At 40.8% G+C, this 25,137-nt stretch overlaps 1 protein-coding gene across 3 annotated transcripts in view; it reads right to left on the reverse strand.

The window, feature by feature from the left end:
• Nucleotides 1-4,305: 4,305 nt before the first annotated feature.
• The window catches only part of KCNK2 (potassium two pore domain channel subfamily K member 2), a 226,206-nt gene continuing 205,374 nt past the window's right edge, over nt 4,306-25,137 (reverse strand). The window contains exon 7 of one of the 3 annotated variants that reach the window (XM_004387517.1): nt 4,306-5,289. In XM_004387517.1, coding sequence (XP_004387574.1) covers nt 4,972-5,289 — 318 coding nt within the window. In that variant the 3' untranslated portion in view covers nt 4,306-4,971. The remainder of the gene's footprint in view (nt 5,290-25,137) is intronic. The other 2 variants (XM_004387519.1, XM_004387518.1) reach the window with 2 other exon arrangements.

Below are 25,137 nucleotides of genomic sequence, written 5' to 3' on the forward strand. Positions count from 1 at the left end.
TGAGCATTTAACTGTTGCGCCACAAGGGCTCCTCTTCAGATGGTTAAAGTTAAACCCTTGTTTTTATCTGCACACATTTATTCATCATCTATGTATTGGGCACCTACTATATGCACTTTGGTAGGCTCTGGGAAGAAAACAGTAAGCTAAAACAAATAATTAAATTCTAATGGGAAAGGTAGATGTTAATCAAATAAGAACAGTGATAAATATCAATCATGAACTGAAGGGAATTAACAAGGCTTTATGAGGTCATATTACTGAAACACTTGACCTAGTGTCAGGGAAAGCTCACCAGAAAAAGTAATACTTGAGCTGGTTCTAGAGGATGAGTAGGAGTTTGTTAGGCAGAAAAAGGTTGAGGAGCAAGAGGAGAGCGAGCATTCCAGACAGCAAAGCCTTGTGATGAAGATGGCCAGCTTTGAGGAAAGGTTACGCACCTGGTCTTGGATACGTTGAGGTACCTTTGAGAGGTGGAGATGTTCAGTGACAGTTAGCTAGATGGATCTGGAGCACAGAGAGGAATTCAAGTCTAAGAGTGCAGAGGAAACAAAATAGACTGGGCGGTGAGTTTTTGGTAAATGTACAGAAATACTTCGGAAAGGAACGCCCAATAAAAAGAAAAAATAGTTGTAAATTGAGACAAGCATGACTTAGGAAAAGTACTGTATAGTGCTAATATTAGGAAAATAATAAATGGCTTTATGAATATTAAAAATAGTAAAATAGGGAGTTTAGTAAAGAAATGGGATTGAGTCAAAACGAAAGAGTGGAGTCAAAACTCCTGGTCCATTGAACTGATCACTATCTTTTAGGGAAGAGAAACTGAAATATACCAACAATCATGAAGACGGCACAGAAGCAGGCAACACTGCGTTCTGTCACACATGAAAGTCGCCATGAGTCAGGGCCGACCCTATGGCAACTAACAAGGGTTAAAATATGGGTGGGAAGTCACCGTGTGTGCAACAAAAGCTGTCTAAGTCATTGAACTGAGGTGGGGCTGACGGCATCACATGGCGCTTGTGAAGCTTTCCCCTGTATTAGTTACCCCAAGAGTTTCTATCCAAAGTCACCACATAACCCCACGTCACTATGCCACTGACCACATGAGCATGCAGAAGTCAGTATGTCTGTCTATAACAAGACACCGAGTAAACTCGAGCTGTAGCAAAATTCATACCATGATGAACCATAATTTTAATAGGGACGTGAGTATTCAAATAGAGATATCATTCAAGTTACACAAAAGCAATTCTATAATCACACTTTAATAAGTAACTTTTACCACAGATACGTTATTATTTTACTAGAAGGGCAAAAATCAAGAAACAAAAACAAAATTTGACCTAGACCTCTAGTTCTCAGGCATAAACAATTCTCTCAAGTCTTCAGAATGTCTGATTGTTTTTTTTGGTGTTATATCTAAAATTTCTCTTAGTTTCTTTGGACTTCTAGCTTCAAGAATCAATGAATTCTACTTATTTTTGACACACAGACAGGTGTAATTTAGTCTTTCTTATATGCCATGTGTCCCTTTTAAGTTGAGAAATAAACAAAGCCCAGCACACTGCTCACTCTTTTTTTGGAAGGGGAAGATGCAGATTATTCAGTTCCTTCTTAGCTTCAAAAGTTTCACTTTTTTCTGTACTGCAGAAGTAAAGCATAGGGAAAAAAAGTGCATGAAATGAACTATGTAGCCAAGTACATGAATTTATGTAAAAAAGTGAAAGAACTCCAAAAGAATCACTTTAATATTTAGTAGTTGTACAGTGGATAGAGAAAGAACATTGTCTAGAATGCTTGTCTGAGAACACGTATCAGGTTATTCTCCATCCTTGCTAGTCCTAGTACTGACTTTCCTCCCAATATACTTCAGGGTAAAGCTACTTACTTTTAAATTGGCCCAATGAAGAAATAAACTCACTAGAAAATTCTAGACTATATAAAATTTTTTATCAATGTTCTCTCTCCAAGAATTAAATAAAGCTTAAGAAAACAAAACCAAACCCATTGCTGTCGAGCTGGTTCTGATCCTACAGGACAGAGCAGAACTGCCCCACAGGGTTTCCAAGGATCGGCTGGTATATTCGAACTGTCAGCCTTTTGGTTAGCAGCCAAACGCTCAACCACCGTGCCATCAGTGGAAAAGAAAGGTAGTGTCAATTAATACACACATTTTCTTATATGTTCCCCTAATCTTGAAGATAATGTTGGGGACCAGCTTTAAGATGTTTACTGAGCATTGAGGTGTGTACTTGTTGCCATCGAGTCAATTCCAACTCATAGCAACCCTGTAGGACAAGTAGAACTGCCCCATAAGGGTTTCCAAGGCTGCAATCTTTACAGGAGCAGATTGCCACATTTTCTCCCATGGAGCAGCTGGTAGGTTTGAACTACTGTGCCACCAGGGCTCCTTACTGAGGTGCTTAGAGATGAATAAATAAATTTATGTAAGCTACTGACAAGGTGGAGCTCTGGTGGTGCAGTGGTTGAAACCTACGGCTGCTCACCAAAAGGTCAGCAGTTCAAATCCACCAGCCGCTCCTTGGAAACCCTATAGGGCCGTTCTACTCTGTCCTCTAGGGTCACTGTGAGTCGTAATCGATTCGACGGCAATGGATTTGGCTTGGTTTTGGTTATTGACAAGGTATGTAGTCCAAATATTTGCAGTACGGAGTTTAGAAGCCTGGTCTACAATTTTCTTCTTTAGTCTTCAATACTACTGGGACGCTTGATTTTCTTACAGTAATCTTCAGGTGCCCATGTTCAGCATTCAGCCTACTTCACTGTCAAGACAAATCTAACAATGATAAAACTGGATATAATTTACGAGACACAACCTTGAATTTATATGCTCTTTTAAAAATCATACTTCAGAACAGAATTGCAAGATATTTGCTTTTGAGTAGCAGCCACCAATAAGAACATTCTGCACGTTTATAAAAAGGGCAGTAATATTGCATCAAACATATTTCTTGAAATTGTTAATGAAGGAGCCATAAAAAGCACAGGATGAAAAATGACATCCGGGCGTTCTGTTTAGTCAGTCAGACCTAAATTCTGGGCAGCAAGCGGGAGACTCAGAAAATGCTGACTTTAAGTACAAACTTTATTCGTCAATACAATTCACAGTTTATACATGGAGCATTCCACCGTATGAACTTTCAGAGCAGGGACTGAGGAAATGGGTGTAGCTTTCTTTCTAAAAGAGCCTGGCTTTCTAAAATTTTGGTTAGATTTTTAAAATTTATAAAAGTACCTTCAACAAGCTAACTGAATATTGACATTTCTAGCTTAAATGTAAATTTTGGAAAATAAGCGTTTATTAGTTTTTTTGTTTTTTATGATACTGGGCTTGTTTTTTAAGACTTCAATCTGAATGCCGCTTATTCAGATACCAAAAAAGGAAGAAAAAAAAAAAAAAAGAGAAAGAGACATCAGTTTTACAATTATATTTAGGGAAATCATTTTCTTTCTGTATTTTAAAAATCATATATACAATGTACATCAGACCTAAGTACGAAAATAAAAGAAAAGGTAGCAATCTACTGGGTGCTTTTACTGAATTTCTTCTGAATCTTGGAAACATCCAAAGAATTACAGGCCAGAACATTAAACTAAAAAGGATTATCAGTCTTTTCTATCTAAAAACAAACACAACAAAAACAACCAAAAAACTCTCAAGATTTGAATTGTGCTGTAACAGCTTTTTCTCTAATGTCAGAGACGAATTCTGCCTGCAATCTGCATTTCTCCATGTGCAAAGTCACAGTGATCCCAGTTTCAACTGCTCTCACACTCAGTCACCAATCCAGAGGAACAACCATGGAAGGTTACAGCCACCTCACCTCCCCTTCTCTGGCAAAAGTCACACAAGGAAGAAAGAATCACATACGCCTCTCACACATCAAAAAGCAAACAGATGCTGGCAGTATAATGTTTATTAGCAAGTGCTCTTAACACATCGCTTTGCTATGTTCTTTTCATCAGAATGAGAACTGACACCAACAGTCGTAAGTGACCTTCAGGAATAACCATTTTTAACGGGTTTCTTCTATCAGGTCATTCTATATATGGATTTTCTTCTTCCATCTTTAAAAAAACGTACCTCTATTAATAAGTGGTAAATTCCAAATACTGCCAGGAAAAATTTGGGAGCAGCCAATGCTACAGGCCTGGTAACAATTACACTGTATATTATACTGTACCATTGGTACCTGAGTCGAGTTAATACTCAGAGGGGCCATCACTGCCCCTCATTTCTCCGCAGTGCCTTTAACGCTAGGGTTTCTGTGTGCTGCTTCAATGTCCATCTAACTTGGCATCTGCTCGTTCTTCAGGTGTCCTCACTTCAGTCATATTACACACTCTTTCCAACAGAGTACGGGATTGAAATGGGAGGACAGGGTCTAGGACTGCAGAGGTGAGCCTAGGGGTGGGGCGGGGAAGGAGGAACCACACATTAGCTAGGGAGGTTGTTTCTTCATAAGATAAGGCACTGACAGAAATTTCTTAGGTAAAAGGATGCGGAAGAATTTCTTGCCATTCACAAAAAGAAATGTTGTCATCCATAAACGGTCCCCACATCTAGGCTCAGTTAGGTAGACCCTGAAAAGTGAAGGGCTGATCCCTCAAAGCTACATCATTACCAAAAACAATCCCAACTCATTCTGAGGCCTCATGGCACATTAGGAAAATAGGGAGGGAAACGGTCTGGGCGTGAAGAGGTGTCAGACATCTGCTCGTTTTCCACGTCCAACACAGTGGGCCACTCAACAAGCATCGCAGAAAAGAGTGCTGCCTCAGAATTCCCAATTCTCTTGATGGCAGATGGACACGATGGGTGCATCTATTTGTATTCCCCCCTTTGAGCTCATGCACGATTTAAGAAATGCTACCAGCATCAGTCGTAAAGAGCATGTGGAAGTCCTCACCTACAGCTATGCCTAAGGCTCTTCGAAGACAGAGCTATTTAATGTTCTCAATTACAGCAATCTCTTCGCCAGCACTGTGTGGCGTCAAACCGTTCAGATAAATACTTTCAGTCTTCAGTAAGGGAGGCAAGACCTCCCTCTCGCTGGTCAGGTGGTTCACCGACAGGGTCCTCCTACAAGGGGTCAGCTCCTGATTGTTGTTTCCAGCTAGTTCTGCCGAGAGTTTCCGTTTAATGGACGCGGCACGCTGGAATTTGTCATAAATCTCCACACTCAGCCGCCTCCTGGTTTCTTTGAATTCGGCTGTGACATTGGCTGTCCACTCAGCGGCATGAGCCCTGAACTCTCCCACCTGGAGCGTACATGCAGAGGAAAGAAAGAGACCAACATGGCAGTGAGCGTTTTGTGTGGCTTAGATTTGTTCATTTTCTTTGTTTCTTAAATAAGCAATAAATTACTTTGTTTCTGTTTTCAGGGAAAGCAAAGAAATGAGAACTGGAAAGTCCATTCTGAGGTCAGTTGGGGAGCGAATGAGTCCAAGGCATAGTTTTCTTTCTTTTTTTTTTATTGTACTGCAGGTGAAGGCTTACAGAACAAATAGTTTCTCATGAAACAGTAGTACACATATTGTTTTATAACATTGGTTAACAACCCCACAACATGTCAGCCCTCTCCCTTCTCAACATTTTTTTTTTTTTGGTGAAAATATACACAGCCAAAGATACACCATTTCAAAAATTTCTACATGCACAGTTCAGTGACATCGACTACGCTCTTCCAATTGTGCTGCTTTTCTCACTTTAGATGAAGGCTTACAGAACAAAATAGTTTCTCATTTAATAATTAGTACACATGTTGCCCTATCATGATGGTTAACAACCTCACAACAAGGCAGAGTTTCTTAATGACTGTATATGAGAATCAATTAAGGCACACAACTCTCGGACATCTCAGCTATAAAAAATCTCCAAGGTACACACGGAACAGGATGGCGGGGCTATAATCCCTTGCCTGACAAGCGAATAACCACAGCTCTGTTTTTCGGCTCTGTTGATTATTGTTTTAAACTTTGATGTGGGAAATATAACTAACGGTGTCTAAATTTTTATACTGAAGATCTGAATCAGAAGAGGGGACATGTATGTATGCATGTTTAAATAGCTTCTGTACAAATACTTGGATAGCCATAGATACCATCTGTGCAAATGTGCACTCGTGTGTGTTTACACGAACACAGAACGGGAACTGTTGAAGTATCTTTGGAGGGCGACACATAGCAGATCAATGTTTCCTCGCTCGTCCACAAGCATGCATACACACACATTTGATGATCTACTTTTCATTTTAAATGTTCTTTATTTCTTATTTGTATTGTCCTAACAAAAAATAATTGCTTGTTCTCCAAGTCTGGCTTTGAAAAAAGCAAAGCTGGAAAAATTAGAAGTTTGCTGCGCACGTAAATGGCAAGATCAAGCGCTCCTTAACCACTGAGACCACTTAGAGGGAACCCGCAGTGGAAGAGGTGCTGAATTTACAGCAATGTAGCTTGGAGACACTCGGTCCTGTAGGGACGCTGCTCAGCTATACTTAGACAGAAAAGACACTATTAAATGCTTAATTCTTTGTTTTTTTGGGGGGTGAGGGAGACTCTCAGATTCAAAAAGCATAGGCAGTACTGATCAGTGGTAACAAACATGGGGTCACTGAGATTTGACTCCCTACAGATTCCATACATACCGTTTATTATAAATAAACCCTCCCACCGTTTGTTATTTTTCTGTTTACTTGTCTGTCTTACTGTGTAAACTAAGAATTTTTGAGAGAAGAGCCCATACTTTATTGATTTAAAACAAAACAAAACAAAAAAACCACTGCTGTCAAGTCAATTCTGACTCATAATGACCCTATTGGACAGCGTAGAATGGCCCCATGGGGTTTCCAAAAGGAACGACTGGTGGATTAGAACTCCCAACCTTTTGGTTGGCAGCCAAACACTTAACCACTGTGCCATGACATAGCAGATAATCCTGAGCAGCATGAAATCTGCAAGTTATAATGAAAAACTAAAAAATTCCATTTGGCCTTCATTCCTACCCTACCAATAATTTCCTAAAAAAGGAGTCAACCTATCACTTGACTATTCATAATCTTCTAAATGTAAAAAGAACAACTACTAATAAACTTTTTCCTATGATGAGATTTTGCTAGCGAGAGTACTAGTATTAATATAATAGAGGAAGTAGGAGAGAATCTACATTTCTGTTTAAGTAAGTGGCTGTGGAAAGCACAGGAATTAGAATGAATGGACCTACATTAGATCTATTCCTCCAGCTTTATGTTGATCCCAGTGTCTGGCCTCACAACCATCCCCCATGAGCAGAAAGGTGGCTGATCTTTCCTCCGTAACGGTCTCCTTTTTCATGTCTATCTTAAAAAATGTCTTCTTATTGTAAATGTGATAAATCTCCCTTATCCAAAAACCAAGTTTCTATCTATTTTGAGTAGACACCAAAAAAAAAAAAAAAACCAAACCCACTGCCATCGAGTTTATTCTGACTCAAGCAACCCTACAGGACAGAGTAGAACTGTCCCGTAGGGTTTCCAAGGAGCAGGTGGTGGATTTGAACTGCCGACCTTTTGGTGAGCAGCCGAGCTCTTAACCACTACGCCACCAGGGCTTCATTTATAGTAGACAGAAGTTTAATTTCTATCTATTAAAGAAAAATCTATTTTCTATCCCCTCCAACTAAAAGGTAAGCTTTTTGAGTACCCTCAGCACCTAGAACAGTACCTGGCATTAGGAGTCTTTCAATAAATATCTGTTCAATGAATGTATGTATTATTGAAAATGCATGTTCTCTGTAACCTCAGACCTCAACAATGACAATCAGCAACAGGACAGCACATATACCTCCAATTGTTCTTCTCTCTCTCTATAGATAGACATTCCCCTTATTTTCTTTCTCCTTCATTATGATCACCGTTACTATTTTTGTAAAAGTGGTTTCATAGTAAACACACTATTTCGCAAACTGGTTTTTTCACTTAACTAGTTTTAGCTATCTTTCCGTGTTAGTTCCCATCTTCCTACCTTGTAGTTTGTACCAACTGACAAGCATTCCACAGGATGGATGGATATGAAATAATTTAATTATTCTCCTATTGATGGATATTTGGGTAGGTTCTTTTTCTTTTCCTACTGAAATAATACTTCGGTGAATATTCTTGTGACTGTATTTTTGCAAGGGTATAAATATTAAACGGAAACCCTGAGTGAAATGACATGAACATTTTCAGTTTTTGTAGACACGGTGAAATTTCTGTCTGATCCCCATCGTTTTCAGACTCGGCAGGGTCCCCAGGAGCCACACTGTTTCCTCCTTCCGCACACTCAGGTAATCCCTGCCTTTTCAGGCAAAGAAGCACCTGAATATTGACACCTGAGTAGAAAGTTCTTTAAACACGCCAATCATCTCTCTAGTGAAATTTTAAACTTAAGTGGTCATGATAAATTGGGCAAACAACGGAAACCCCCCTTGGACTCAATCCGAAGTTTCTGGAGAAGTAAGCTGCACAAAGTCACCATGATCTCTCAGGCTGCCCAATGACACACACAAAGCTTTCTGCAGAGTCCAAGGCTTCTATGAATTAGTGACTCTTACAAGTTAGGCAAACGCTAAATGCAAGAAAAGTTCAGACTTATCGGAATCCATAAACTTCTTTAATTTCTGATCTTTAATTGCACTAAATCTCTTGTAGAGGCTGGGATTTTTATCCAAGGTTGCAGACATTTTTTTTTTTAAATTTCTCTAGTGCGTCCCAAAGGGTGAAAAGGTAACCTCTGGAGGTAGTGAGGGCTGCAGCAACCAATGGAAATAGAAAACTCGAGGCGGGGGGGTGGGGGGGCGCTTATGCTCCAGCTCTGTCACTTACATTTTGTGTGCCACAGGCAAGCAATTTAAGCTTTTTTCAGCTTCCTATTCCTTATCTATAAAATAGGGATAATAACCTATTTATAAGAGAAAGAAGTGAAATTAATAGATACAGCTGTAAATATTATTAAACCATAAAGGACTACACAATTACAAATTAGCAATTACTAATCGCCAAGGGAAGAAGCCCTGGTGGCTCAAAGGTTAAGCATTTGGCTGCTAACCAAAAAGTTGGAAGTTCGAACTTACACAGTGGCTCCACAGGAGAAAGACCTGGCGATCTGCTCCCATAAAGATTACAGCCAAGAAAACCCTATGGGGCCGTACTTTTGAAAAATTACAAAATAGGGCTATCTCCCTGAAATGCAGTCCACAGGTTCTCAGCGAGCTCCAACAGCAGCACCGCTCGGGTCTGCCCTTCTCACCAGAAGCCCCATCGTTTTTGCCCAAATCCAGAGTGACAGAGAAGTTTAAGGCCACGCATGCTTTGAGCATCTTGAAGGCGTACGTAACAACTGCGGGCTGAACAACATCCTGGCCGGGTACATCGCGTGATACATTTCATCAGCCAGAAGAAGGCCGAGGCAAGAAACTACAGACATTTAGACTTATTATCAGACGAGTGTAACTTCTTGTTCACACTTACATTAAATTACTAAAGTTTATGCTTCCTATTAAAACTTGGAATAATACGGTAGAATATAATGATGAAGTCATAGCAGAACTCGGAAAACATTTATTCATGATAAAAAGACTCTCGTTATTAACACGAGTCTGTATGATGGGATTGCATAACATTTTTATGTGTATTAGTTACCATGTGCTCTGTAAAAGCATTTAACTTATTTAATACTTACGGCAACTCTATGAGGAGGATCCTATTACACTCCCATTTCACAGAAGAAGAAACTGAGGATAGAGAGGTTTAAAAAAAAAAATTGCCTTAACACACACAGTGACATGTGGTAGTCAGGATTCAAATGTGGAGGTCTAGCTCCAGCACATCACTCTGCCCCTCCAGTAAAATCTTAGCATTTGCAAGAACTAAACATCTTTGAAGGACTGCAAGGCAAATCCACATTGTATGAAAATCCACCCTATAACAAGTTCATTAGGTTGAGGATACACTGCCTTAATTTCATAAATATGCTGGAAAACATGAAAATTGACTCATAAATGTGCATTAGGTTGACTAATCTAAACCAATAATGGTATCTTCTTCCTCTTTCTTGTGCCCTTTTCTTGCTATATACTTGATGTTATTAGACTTAGGGAACAAAAGTACTCAGTCAAAGCTTGACAATAAGAACAAAAAGGAAAGGAAAAAGAGAATCTCGCACACACACACACATACACACACACACACACAAATACAATCAAACTAAGGCAATCAAAACAAAGAAGAATTACTCCCATTCTTTTTCTAAAAAATCTTACCTTATAGAGTTGTTTATAATGATGTATTTCTTACTCTTCAAGTAACACATAATGTCTTAAAGTATAGACATGTATCTTTTAGGGGTGATGAAACTGTACATCCGAACCTTGAAGGTGCTTTTTGTTTTCAAAGAAGTTCAAAACTAAGACTTGAAGAATATCTCATTTATGTAAGTAAATTTTTTCTAGATTGAAATGTTAATGCTTGTAGTAGTCTAGGCAATTAAAATTAATCCTTACACATTCAAAACTCTTTGTTTCACTTGATTTTTATAAAAAAAAAACTTCTGCACTTCAGTCAAATATAATAATATTTGTTCCCTATAACTAAGCACAGCCAGAAGCACAGCCAGAGTGCTCCTTGGAAGAATTCGGAATATACCACAGACTGCCAAAAGAACGAACAAGTCTGTCTTGGAAGAAGTACAACTAGAATGCTCATTAGAAGCAAGGATGGCGAGACTTCATCTCACATACTTTGGACATGTTATCAGGAGGGACCAGTCCCTGGAGAAGGACATCATGCCTAGTAAAGTAGAAGGTCAGCAAAAAGACAAAGACCCTCAACAAGACAGACTGACACAGTGGCTGCAACAATGGACTTAAACACAGCAGTGCTTGTGAGGATGCCACAGTACTGGGCAGTGTCTCGTTCTGTTGAACATGGTCGCTACGAGTGAGAACCAACTCGAGGGCACCTAACAACAACCAACAGCGTCTGAGATAGTTCCTACTTATCCTAAGTTAGACATCCTCATGGCACCAGGCCTTGATTCCCTAGACTACAATAGGATTGTTATGGATGGAACCGTACCCCCCACCCCAAACGATATGTTGAAGTCCTAGCCCCCAGTACCTGTGAACATGACGTTGTTTGGAAACAGGGTCTTTGAAGATGTTATCAGTTAAAATAACTTGAAGTCATACTGGAGTATGGCAGATCCTAATCCAACATAAATGGTGTCTTTATAAATAGAGGAGAAGAGACACAGATGTAGAGACACAGAGGGAACAGCCATCTGAAGACAGAGGCAGAGATTAGAGTTACGCTGCCATAAGCCAAGGAACACCTGGGGCTACCAGAAGCTGGGAAAGACAAAGAAAGACCTTCTCCTGGAGCCTTTGGAGACAGCACGGTCCTGCTGACACCCCGAATTTGAACTTCTTTGCTCTGGAACTGTGTTGTTTTAAGCACCCATTTTTTGGTACTTGTTATGGCAATTCTAGGAAACTAATACAAGGATCATCTGTTATTTTTACCTATAGCACTCTCTACTTCCCTAGTATCACTCTCATCACCATTTATTATAATTACTAGTTTAATTGCTATCCTGGCCTCCTGGAAGTAGAGGGAAAATGTCTGCCATATTCTGCTCAGTAGTCCCAGCACCTACAAGAGTATACACACTGGACATTCAATAAGTACTTGTTGAACAAATCAATGTATGAATGCCAGACAAATTAATCATGTTTTCATTGCACACTCAAGTAAAAAGATCTGCTTCCTGACTGCCTCTATTGGATTAATCCTATTCTTCTTGGCAGGAAGACGTAGCCAGAGAATAAAATTTACTGACAGCTAGGTCTATTCATCTTGAAATGTTCTTTTTTTTGAAATGCTCTTGAACATTTTATGATCTGTCCTGAAGTACAATGTTATCTGTGATAGGACAATATCTATATGCCTAGAAGACAGATCACTTAATACAACTATTATTCAAATTTACCCACCAACCACTAACGCCAAACATGAACAAACTGAAGATTTTTACCAACTTCTGCAGTCTGAAATTGATCGAACCTGCAATCAGGATGCATTGATAATTACTGGTGATTGGAATGCAAAAGCTGGAAATGAAGAAGGATGGGTAGTTGGAAAATATGCCCTTGGTGATGGAAATGATGCCAGACATCACACAATAGAATTTTGCAAGACCAATGACTTCTTCATTGCAAATGCCTTTTTTCACCAACACAAATGGCAACTGTACACATGGCCCTCGCCAGATGGAATACAGGAATCAAATCGACTACATCTGTGGAAAGAGACGATGGAAGAGCTCAATATCATCAGTCAGAATAAGGCCAGGGGCCGACTGCAACAGATCATCAATTGCTCATATGCAAGTTCAAGTTGAAACTGAAGAAAATCAGAAGTCCACAAGAGCCAAAGTATGACCTTGAGTATATCCCACCTGAATTTAGAGACCATCTCAAGAATAGATTTGATGTGTTGAGCACTAATGACCGGAAGACCAGACAAGTTGTGGAATAACATCAAGGATGTCATATATGAAGAAAGCAAGAAGTCATTAAAAAGACAGGAAAGAAAGAAAAGACCAAAACGAATGTCAGAAGAGACTCTGAAACTTGCTCTTGGATGTCAAGTAGCTAAAGCAAAAGGAAGAAACGATGACGTCAAAGAGCTGAACAGAAGATTTCAAAGGGTGGCTCAAGAAGACAAAGTAAAGTATTATAATGACACGTGCAAAGAGCTGGAGATAGAAAACCAAAAGGAAGAACATGTTCAGCATTTCTCAAGCTGAAAGAACTGAAGAAAAAATTCAAGCCTCGAGTTGCAATATTGAACGATTCTACGGGGAATATATTAAACGATGCAGGAAGCATCCAAAGAAGATGGAAGGAATATACAGAGTCACTATACCAAAAAGAACTGGTCGACATTCAACCATTTCAGGAGGTAATGTACGACCAGGAACCGATGGTACTAAAAGAAGAAGTCCAAGCTGCACTGAAGGCACTGGTGAAAAACAAGGCTCCAGGAATTGACTGAATACAATTGAGATGTTTCAACAAAGAGATGCAGCGCTGGAAGCACTCACTCATCTATGCTGAGAAATTTGGAAGACAGCTACCTGGCCAACAGACTGGAAGAAATCCATATTTCTGCCTATTCCCAAGAAAGTTGATCCAACCAAATGCGGACATTATTGAACAATATCATTAATATTACATGCAAGTAAAATTTTGCTGAAGATCATTCAAAAGCAGCTGCAGCAGTATATCAATAGGGAACTGCCAGAAATTCAAGCAGGATTCAGAAGAGGACATGGAACCAGGGATATCATTGCTGATGTCAGATGGCTCCTGGCTGAAAGCAGAGAATACCAGAAAGATGTTTACCTGAGTTTTATTGACTATGCAAAGGCATTCAACTGTGTGGATCATAACATATTATGGATAACACTGAGAAGAATGGGAATTCCAGAACACTTAATTGTGTGCATGAGGAACCTATATATAGATGAAGAGGTAGTTGTTCAAACAGAACACGGGGATACTGCGTGGTTTAAAGTCAGGAAAGGCGTGCGTCAGGGTTGTGTCCTTTCACCATACCTATTCAATCTGTATGCTGAGCAAATAATCTGAGAAGCTGGACTATATGAAGAAGAATGGGGCATCAGGATTGGAGGAAGACTCATTAACAGCCTGCTTTATGCAGATGACACAACCTTGCCTGCTGAAAGTGAAGAGGACTTGAAGCACTTACTGATGAAAATCAAAGACCACAGCCTTCAGTAGGGATTACACCTCAACATAAAGAAAGCAAACATCCTCACAAATAAACCGATAAGCAACATCATGATAAGCGGAGAAAAGACTGAAGTTGTCAAGGATTTCATTTTACTTGGATCCACAATCAACACTCATGGATGCAGCAGTCAGGAAATCAGAAGACGCATTGCACTGGGCAAATCTGTTGCAAAAGACCTCTTTAAAGTGTTGAAAAGCAAAGATATTGCCCTGAAGACTAGGGTGTGCCTGACCCAAGCCATGGTGTTTTCAGTCGTCTTATATGAATGGGAAAGCTGGACAATGAATAAGGAAGACCAAAGAAGAATTGATGCCTTTGAATTGTGGCGCTGGAGAAGACTATTGAATATACCATGGACTGCCAAAAGAACGAACAAATCTGTCTTGGAAGAAATTCAACCCTGAAAGCAAGGATGGCAAGACTTCGTCTCACATACTTTGGACATGTTGTCAGGAAGGATCAATCCCTAGAGAAGGACATCATGCTTGGTAAAGTGGAGAGTCAGCGAAAAAGAGGAAGACCCTCAGTGAGATGGACTGACACAGTGGCTGCAACAATGGGCTTAAGCATAACAATTGTGGGGATGGCGCAGGACCGGGCAGTGTTTCATTCTGTTGTACATGGGGTCGCTATGAGTCGGAACCGACTCGATGGCACCTAACAACAACAACGACAGGTCTATACGTGGTAAGGTTTCAGAGCATATTTCCACAAACTTTTTAGTCTATGTAGAGCCTTCTCTCTATTCCCAGAAACCTCTCATGCTACTGAATGTCCTCCTCAACATGAAGAACCACATACCTGTTTTATAGCTCCTATAAGTCAGCTTTCCTTTTCTTTCCCTGCCCCCTGCCATATTCTTCCCCTTACCGGTCTTCTAACCCTGCTGATTATGAAGCCCTTTTCACCCTTCCTGCCACTTGCATGAGATACCGGCCTAGGCTATTCCAGAATGTGGGCCGCACACCCTTGACGGGATTCTCAGTCGTTCAAGTTAGAGAAGGGCTAGCAGAATTTCCCTTCAGAAGAATCTCTAACATCATCAGCAGCTCGAAACACTTACTAAGCACCCGGTATATTTTCAAGGTAACAAAGTCCCTTGATTACAGAGGCCCAATACTCACCTCCCCAAGAGTGGTTCCTAACTCTACAGTCCTCAGCGTCTCTAAAGTACCTCAAAAAAATACCAAGAAGGTCCTTGACATTGTAGCAATATAATTTAAGAACAAGAACTTGCTGTACTCCGACTGTTTCAGGACAATTTTGTTAAATCACAGAAGACTACAGAAGGGCCTACACAGGATGGAAGTTCACTGTTCCAGAAGCTTGCAATTTACAACATTTACAGTACGCTCATTTGTAACCACAAGGAGTATTTATCACGCACTGACTCCAATCAACCAACTACATGGCAGACTCCTCGAGGGTAAGGATCACGGCCCCGCTGCCTATCATGCTCAGCCTTCTTCCCACCGGCTCCCCACTGCTGCATCGCGGGCAGTGCTCTGAGAATAGTAATTTAATGAAATAAGTTTAGTCTCCAAACTCGATGGTAAGCTTAATGACAGAGATGATGCATTCTATTTATTTCTTCTCCTCATGAAAGTACACAGCACAGTAATTTGAATAAACTGGACTACCGCACGCTTTCTAACTGGAGAAATCTGTGACCGCTGGCTGACTTTGCCCTCTTCCCCCCTCCCCACAGGCTCAGGGGCTCTCATATGAAGCTGATTTTGCACAAAGTCTATCTCCGTGTGTGTTGGTACAGACAGATAAGAAAGCACCTTATAAAGCAATTTGAATAATCACTAAAATATTTATATTCTTTGATAAATTCAATAACTAATAGAAACCTATTCTGGGCAAAAATTTCCACCAAAGGAAAAAGTAAGTATGTAAGGAGATACTGTCTGAGTACTACATTTTAATAGCATGCTCTTGAGATTGATGAACACCATCTAAGAAGTTAATGTTCGAGTAAATCAGCTCTGTTATTAGTTGTCACTGAGTCAGCCCTCAACTTACGGTGACCCCACGCACAATGGGACGAAGCGGTGCCCAGTCGTGGCAGCCCCGTGAGATCGGTTGCTGATCAGACTGCTGCGGTCCATAGGGTTTCCACTGGCTGATTTTCAGAAGCAGATCCCCAGCCTTCCTCGTCCATCTTAGTCTGGAAGTGCACTGAAACCTCTTCAGCATCATAGCGACACACAAGCCTTCACTGACAGATGGATGATGGCTGTGCATGAGGCTCACTGGCCGGGAATCAAACCCAGGTCTTCTGCATGGAAGGCGGTAATTCATCCACTGAACCACCCATGCTCCATAAGTCAGCTATAGAGACTACTGTTAGTATACTGTTATGATTCTAGTAGGCAGAATGAAAAAAAAATTATATCTGCATTTTGATCTACATTCTGATTGCCTTCAAAATAATGGGTGGGTATAGGCAAAGCTAGGTCCCTTGGTGGCACAAATGGTTTGCGGTGACTACTAGCCTAAAGGTTGTCAGTTCAAACCCACACAGTGGTACTTTGGAGAAAAGGCCTGGTAATCTGCTTCTCTTAAGATTACAGCCAAGAAAACCCTATGAAGTAGTTCTACTCCGTAACACATGGGGCCGCCACGAACCAGAATCGACGGGAGGCAACTAACATCCACAACATAGACAAAGATATTAAAAATACATAAAAATGGAAACTGTGGATTGCAATAGTCACCTATTGATTATCTACTAGGTACAAGGCCCTGGACTTAGGACTGGCTTTTATGAGATGTGACAACTGAGTAGTTTTTGCTTTTCCATTTGAAACTCCCCTTACTGGTGTCATTATATTACCTGTCCAGATGCAGTTTGTAACACACCCAATTCTGAATAAACCTGGCAAGGGCAGAGATCTCTATGTAGTGCTATTTATTTACTCAACACCATCTAAGCATCAGCATTGGGCTGTGATTGCCACTGGGAGTCTTTCTTTCCCAGATTTCGAAGTAAAATAATACCTTGAAGGATTCTTTAATTTTTAACATCATTAAAAAAAAAAAAAGATTAATTGAGAATGATTGAGTCTATCTTACCGAATCAGAACTCTACACTGTTGTTGTTGTCAGGTGCCATCGAGTCAGTTCTGACTCAGAGTAAGCCTATGTACAACAGAACAAACTGTTACCTGGCTAAACTGTTCACTAAAGTATAATTCATTCTACTTTACTAAATACCTAGACCCAAAGAAAGGGTAATTCCCTGTGCTGATTTTCTTATTTGTTTAATGATCTCTCTTCCAAAACTCTCATCATCTCTAGCGTGGGTTAACCTTCCCTGGAACAGTAAAATTTCTTGCAACAGACAATGTAACATGACCTGAAGATAATTTCTAGTTTTCTCAGCTTGAAAAACTAAACAAAATCATAGTTTTAAAATGTATGGTCTTTGTCAACTGCCATTTCTAAGGAGATCATTAGAAATCGATCGTTACTCCTCCCAACAACTCTGTGAAATGTTTTTCTCAGAAAGCAAAGCTGATTTGTGAGGAGCAAACTTTCTTATACTTTCCTTTTCCGTCTGATCTGTTTCTGAGCCAGGCATCTGTGGCAGGAAGACATATGATCTTACTCTGACTTTTGATAAGAGAATGACTTCCATGATGCCTTCCATCTACAAATGTCTTGTCCCCATGGCAGAAGGGACTATCCCCACCAGCTGTGGTTACCTGGAATTTCACTGTTGAATCGTAGCTACTATGAAGTAGGCTCCACAATTTAAAAAACAAATAAAAAACAATGTTATTATGTCAGTATTTTTTCCATAAAATTCAACAAATAGTTACCAAAAGGTAGGCCATTTTTTAGAAATTTTAAATCTGCTGGTTAATTTGTCTATATGAACCTGGACAAATCCCCCTGTGATCATTCGGGTTGTGAGTCAACTTGGCTGGGCCATGATTCTCAGTGGTTTGGTAGTTATGATGCAGGTTGGCAGTCATATAACGATGTGATCACCTCTGTGATGAGATCCGCTGTGAGTAGCAAATCAGTTGAAAGGGAGTTTCCTTGGGGGTGTGGCCTGCACTGAATATCAATGGACTCTCTGGCAAGGCTCGTGGGCTTTTGCTCCCACTGGATCCTGCAGCTGGTTCCGGTTCTTGGGACTTGAGCTAGCAGCTTACCTACCGTCTTGCCTGCTGATCTTGGGATTTGTTGATCTTCGCAGCCTGTGAGCCAGAGCCCTGCTCTCTGACCTGCTGATCTTGGGTTTGTCAGCCCCTGGGGCTACATGAATCAGGAGAAGCCTCCAGCCTGACCTAGGGATTTGGGACATTCCAGCCTATACAACTACATGAGCCATTTCCTTAATATAAATCTCTCTATATATATATTACGGGTTTTGCTTCTCTAGAGAATCCAGCCTAAGACACCCCCAAACTTAGATTAATTATAACCTGAATTATTTGTTTACTGACCTTAACTCTCTATTTCCCTTTTACATTCAGAGCTGCCCAAAGCTTGGTTTCCCTGAACATCTCTTTAACCCTCCTGTGTCTCTCCATTAAACTGGAAAATCCAGTGTTCTCTGATCTAGCTTCACACCCAACAGCATCATTATTACCTTACTGTTGTCAACTACCTGTTAACTTTGAGACTGCTCTATCCTCTTTACCTTTACGGAGTTTCGATGTCTAGACATGAAGAGAGGAATAAAAATCTAATTTTTCTAATCTTTTATATGGTCCATTTCTAAAGACAAACATCAGTAGCTTTACTCCAATGATTTGTGGTCAGCTACTTTAGAGTGGAAATTTGTGGTACGATCTGGACATTTAGCAACAGCAGTGCTGCCACTCCTCTGTGGTGAGAGAGATTCAAATGTCGTTTCCCTTAAAGCCCTTTCCACCAGTCTTACCCTTTGACTCACTCCCTAACAGTTCTCACTTCAGGGACCAATCCCAAACCAAACCACTGAGTTGACTCCTACCCATGGTGACCCCACGTTTCAGAGTAGAACTGTGCTCCGTAGGGTTTTCAATGACTATGACCTTTTCGAAGTAGATCGTCAGGACCTTCTTCTGAGTTGCTTCTGGGTGAATTCGAGCTGCTAACTTTTCAACGAGTGGCTGAGCCCTTAACTGTGTGCACCACCCAGGGACTCTCATTTCAGGTAAAAGGACATTTTTTTCGCATCCTACAGTCATGTCCTAGTCATTTTCCTCCTTCCAGATCTTATCCTACCTTTTCTGTATTTTTCATTCAAATTGACTTTCTCTTCTCATGTAATCAACTATGAATAACAGTCACTTGTTACAGGTAAACCAGTTCCTTTCCTGGACTTATAAGTGGATGGGAATACTTCTCTGAAACTCTGTATTAAAGATCTTGCGAGGTTTTTCCAATAACCAACAGTAAACTCAAGTATTGGATAATACTTGTAAGAGCTTCAACGCTTCTTAAAATGATTCTATTTCTGTGCAGATATAATCATTGTTTTGATGTGGGCACCGTGACAAGCAGAGAACCTTCGCCCTAAGGGATGTCTTCAAAAGAATCTGAAGCAAAGCTAAGCATTTAGGATTTGATAATGGCCATTAAGTAATTTTCCTCACCAAGAATAAAACTACAGAGATTCTTCTGACCTTTGACCAATGCACTTTTCTGTCCCTTATGACGGTGGGGTTTTAATTTACTGTTCTCAGTGCTCAGATGCTCATGTACCTTAATGCTTTGAGGAAAATTAAATACTAAAAGCGGCTAGCTGGGTTGAAAATATCCCTCTGGTTAAATCTGTAAAAACAATGGGAAGCCTACTTTGCATTCCAATTTCTGAGGCTGCATGGACTATAATTCCTAACAATTATCATTAATTCATTTTCTGAAGTATTGACATTTCATGGCATTGTTGAACTGTGCTGTTAAAAGAACAATTCAAATTATTCTCTCTGCCGACCACGTTAAAAAAAAGAAAAAACTAAAAGGGTTACCCGCATGTCACATTACCTTGACAAAACAGTACATGATTTTTTTCTGGTTTTCAGGAAAGTATATGTAATATTCATAAGGTTTCCTTTATCTAAACCGCTCTTTTTAGTGAACAATTTCTCCACACTTCTTAATAGCACACACATTAACATCTGTGTGAAGATTAAGTACAATAGTTTTAATAAAAACAAGGTCGAGAAAAATACTAATACTAATACCATAAGCTTAAATAGTATCTTCTAAAAATTTCCAAGTGTTCTGTACAGCGCTGACTGACTTAATGATGAGGTGTGGCTGCAAAGCCAAATGCTCGCTTGTGGTGGAGTAAACTCAACTTCTCTCTTTTGTTGCTGTCGAAGAGCGGCTGGACATGCTTGAAACTCTCCTTACTGGTCTGGTGTTTGGATTACTTTAACAATCCATTTTATGGAGTTCACTCAACTCTGTAACATTTTTCTTTTCGAGGGGGAAATTCTTACACAATATCATTTTCCCTCTTGTAAAGATGAGGACATTGAAAATATAGAATAATATAAAATACTTTATGTACTTTTAATAAAATTCCACACACTTTAATATGATTCCAAAAAAAAAAAAAAAAACCAAGCCAGTTGCCGTTGAGTCGATTCCAACTCATAGGGACCTTATAGGACAGAATAGAATTGCTCCATAGGGTTTCCAAGAAGCAGCTGAGCTGATAGATTCGAACTGTCCACCTTTTGGTTAGCAGCCGAGTTCATAACCACTGTGCCATCAGGGCTCCTTAATATGATTAAGTTACAGTAACTAGCTATTGAATGTGGAAACTCTCTGAATACTACATCGGGTGATGAGAGCTGTAGTGATGGGCAGTAATCACTTGTTTGTTAGTTTAAGTTCTTAAAGGTGTGTAGCTGTGCACAAAATACCAAACCTAATGACTGAATGAGGGGTGGGCTATAACCTTAAAGGCTTTCTCCACAAAGTATGGCCATTATATACTTTAATAAAGTCAAACATTTAATCATGTTTCAAGACCCTACATCCAGAAAGCCTAGATTTAACAGTAGTTAACTTACCACACAAGGACGTTTTACATACACTCCAGAAATACAGGACACCACCAGCCCAGTCAAAAGTGGTTGTGCTTCCTTTCCTCTTTCCCTTCCTTCCTAAACAATTAGGCCCCAAAGCAAGACAGGTCAGTCTGACAAGTTTGGGGGACAGGGTTATGGAGCCCAGACTGGAATGTCAGCGCCTGAGCATTGACTGGAGCACCCACACAAGGGGCAGCAGCCCGGGGTGGGGTGTCAGAGCCGAAGAAGGAGGAAGAGTGCCATCCATGGAAGGGAGGCCCAGCATATGGTGCTGGAGACCAAGCGGGACGTGGGAAGCTTCCCCGCAGTGGGTTGGGGAGGGATGGTGGCAGCAGCATCTACTTCTGACTGGCTACAGACAAGGGGACTGATAAGACAATAACCAACCAGCTGCCGTCGAGTTGATCCTGACTCTTGGAAAGCCCACGTGTGTCACAGTAGACCTGTGCTCCACAGAGTTTCCAAGGGCTGATTTTTCAGAAGTAGACCGCCAGCTCCTTTTTCTAAGGCATCTCTGGGTGAACTCGAACCTCCAACCTTTCAGTTAGCAACTGAGGGCATTAATCATTTGCACCACCCAGGGACTTATCAAACAACAAATTGAGACTAAGAAGAGCCAGGTATTTCACCGTAGAAGAAAGAAATTATAAATATGAAAAGGTTGAAAACTAGAAGGAACACTGTTGTGTTGGACTGAAACTAAAGATATTAGTATAGACTCATGATTTCCAAAATATATAGATATAAATATAGATGGAATGTGTGGACGCATGTAGACAAAATAAATTCCTTAGCTCTGTCTCCTGAGAGTGCCTGCTGCAGTGACACCCCAATAGCAATGAGAACACCTAGCACGCAAATCTTTGCTTTTAAAGACCATTATCCACTAAAACCATGGCTCCTTGGAGAAACGAGTGGTTCCAAGGCTGAGGCAGAGAAATTATAAGTTGAGCCTGGAACATCTTATTATGCCAGAAAATAAAGAATTACTCAAAGAATGATGGGGATATATCCAAAGGAAATAGAAAACAGCTTAAAGGGCCTCCCACTGGCCAAGCTTGGGACAATCTGAACAGCAAAATAAATGACGATTATAATAGATTAGAGGGCCGTCAGTGGCAAAACGGTTTGCTCTCAGCTACTAACCGAAAGGTTGGCAGTTAGAATCCACCCAGAGGTGCCTCTGAAGAAAGGCCTGGTGATCTACTTCTGAAAGTCAGCCACTGAAAACCCTGTGGAGCACAGCTCTACTCTGACACACTCAGAGTTGACCTGAGATGGAATCGCCTTGATGACAATGGGTTTGGGTTTTTTGGTTTTATAATAGATTATACACCATGGATTAAAACTGAAATCCATGAGTCTGTACTGACGTAAATAAACTACAGATTTAGGATCTGATGACGAAACAGATCATAAAATTTCAAAGCAGCTCTCCACAACATTCTGATTAATTACAAAGGGAAAAAGAGTAACTTTACAGTGATCTAGTTAACATCACAAACAACGGGACAAACTGAAATTAGTGCCATCACATAGGATGCGATGAGAAGAGCTTTTACACGTGTTATTTTGATTTATACTATTGTTAGTTGCTGTCGAGTCAACTCCGACTCATGGCCACCCCATGTGGGCAAAGCAGAAATGCTCCATAGGGTTTTCAGGGATGTGATCTTGCAGAAGCAGATCGCCAGGTCTGTCTCCCAAGGTGCCTCTGGGTGGGTTCGAACAGCCAACCTTTTAGCTAGTAGTCGAGCACTTAACCATTTGTACCACCCAGGGACTCCTTTTTAGATTTATGGTAGCATTTATAGTTTACAGACACATTAAAGAGATATATAATAGCTGTATTTAGATGACAGTGTTTAAAGTTCATCTTTTAAAATTTGCATTTTTGCCTATGTTTTGAATATATACATAGTGGTACAGGAACACAGTAGTAGATGTATGTAATTTATAATCTGCATAGAGTGAAGACACAGGCTTCATTTTTTTTTTTTTACTAATAATGATTCACAACAAAGTTTGGAGCCACTGGAGAAACAAAGCAGATGGGTGGGAGACAAGGAAAGAGGCAGGAAGTCAGATGCTACTGTGGTGGACTGAACAGACTAAAATGGTAATTTTGGCGACAGACACACATTAAAGTGGTGGTCTGAAGATTGAATGAAGAGGGAAGTATGTGCATATGTTCTGGTAATGTAAAACCAAAAAAAGCGAAACCCAATACCATCCAGTTGATTTGAATTCATAGTGACCCTATCGGACAGAGCGTAACTGCTCCATAGGGTTTCCAAAGCTGTAATCTTTACAGAAGCAGACTGCCACATCTTTCTCCTGCAGAGCACCTGGTGGATTTGAACCCCCGACCTTTCTGTTAGCAGTCAAGAGTTTTACTACCATGCCCACAGGGCTCCTTCGGTGATGGTAATCACTAGAAATTGTTACGCATGTGCCGTGAAGGGGAGGAAAATGTATCAAGAATGCCTGAAAGGTTTCTGGAGTAAGATACTGGATGGATGGTAGGTGATACCAGGAACTGAAACATCAAGGGAAAAGGATATTATGGGGTGTGGACACCAGAGAACCATTTACATCACGTTACATTTGAGATTATAAGTAACCAAAACCCAAATCCATTGCCATCCAGTCGATTCCAACTCAGAGTAACCCTGTAACTCTCTAAGAACAGAGGGGAACTGCCCCATAGGGTTCCAAGGCTGTAAATATTTACAGAAGAGACTGCCACATCCTTCTCCCATAGCAGCTAGTGGGTTCGAACCGCTGACCTTTTGCTTAGCCACAGAACACTGAACCACTGCACCACCAGGCTCCTTGAGGTGGTAAACAGGTGGTGACTTATAAAGCACTGCCCTTCACAGCAGCCCCTGCCATCCTCTTGGGGAGGTTCGCCCTCCTTGTGAACGATCATTGAGCACAAAAACCTCACCAACCTCTCCTTCCAGCACTCTCCCCACCACAACAGCTGCGATGTGTCAGCACCTGCTCAATGTCCCCATCCTGACCTAGGTCTGCCCACAGCTCCAACCAGCGCAGCCCTTCCACTCCCACCACCATCTTCCTATACTGCGGCCTCAGTAAGCCTCGCAGACGCTCAGTCCCTGGGACTTAGTCTGCTGTTTGCCTCCCGATGCCTTCCTTCGCTGCTCCAGCTCTTCCCCATGAAGCATCAACTTCTGCAGTGTCACCAGCACCATATATTCCCTCTTTTCCCACATTACTATTTTCATACATTCCTCTAGTCTAGCACTGCACTGAGGCTAAGGGTTTATGTCTACCGCACTTCCTACTGGGCCCTGGTGGCCTTCAGGGCTGGAGGTGTGTCTTACTCACCTTTGCTTTCCAGCACCCACTGAACTGGGTAGATAAATGAACTGCTTTAAAAAAAGCCTACACACCCTGAACCTATCGTAATATTTAAATCAAACATACCAATGCTCAGAAATCCAGCTAAGTAGGTAAACTGGAGGTGAGTATTTTAAAATCTGAAACCAGCCAATTCAGTTTGCATTCATGAAGTGTAAGCATGCTGGACAGCATTCTTTGTTTTCTATGAGAAAACGTATTCTTTTTTTCTCTGTGAAAGTCAACAGAAAACTTATTTCGGCTTCCAGGGCTCAACCAGTCTCTCATCAGATGCTTCATCTGTGTCAGTGCGACTCACAGATGAGCAGCTGGAGAGTTGGAGCAAGGAAAAGATGGGACGTGAGTGACACAGAAGTGGGAAAAGTAGTCTTCGTTTTCTTCTTTCTTGCTGCTGTTTTCTGAGGTTAAGACATTAATCACTGAATATATGATTTTTGGTCTAAAAAAAGTTGAAAATTTAAACTTGGCATAACGGAATATGGAAAACATATCCCATAGGTCTAAACAGATCAAGGACAACTCCAACTTCTTTGTAAACTCTCACATACAATTGCATGGGTGTGGGTGCGGGTGTGGGTCAGCATTTACAGAAATCCTGTCAACTGACTGATGACCCATGTATGGCTGTTCACTTTGACACTGGATGAAATGCAGAGGCAGCAACAGACATATGAAGCCCAAAGACCCTCCCTAAGAATTGCTTCGGACTGGGGACAGAGTAAGCAATGTGAATTCGCACAAATCATGTCACTGCCTCTACAGTTTCTCTTTTTCCCCTCTCCTTTTAACTTCCTGAAATAATACCAATTAAGGATAGTAAACTGTCTAGGAGGACAAGC

This window comes from Trichechus manatus, unplaced genomic scaffold (assembly GCF_000243295.1).
Source record: "Trichechus manatus latirostris isolate Lorelei unplaced genomic scaffold, TriManLat1.0 scaffold00187, whole genome shotgun sequence".
In the NCBI taxonomy this organism is placed as follows: Eukaryota; Metazoa; Chordata; class Mammalia; order Sirenia; family Trichechidae; genus Trichechus; species Trichechus manatus.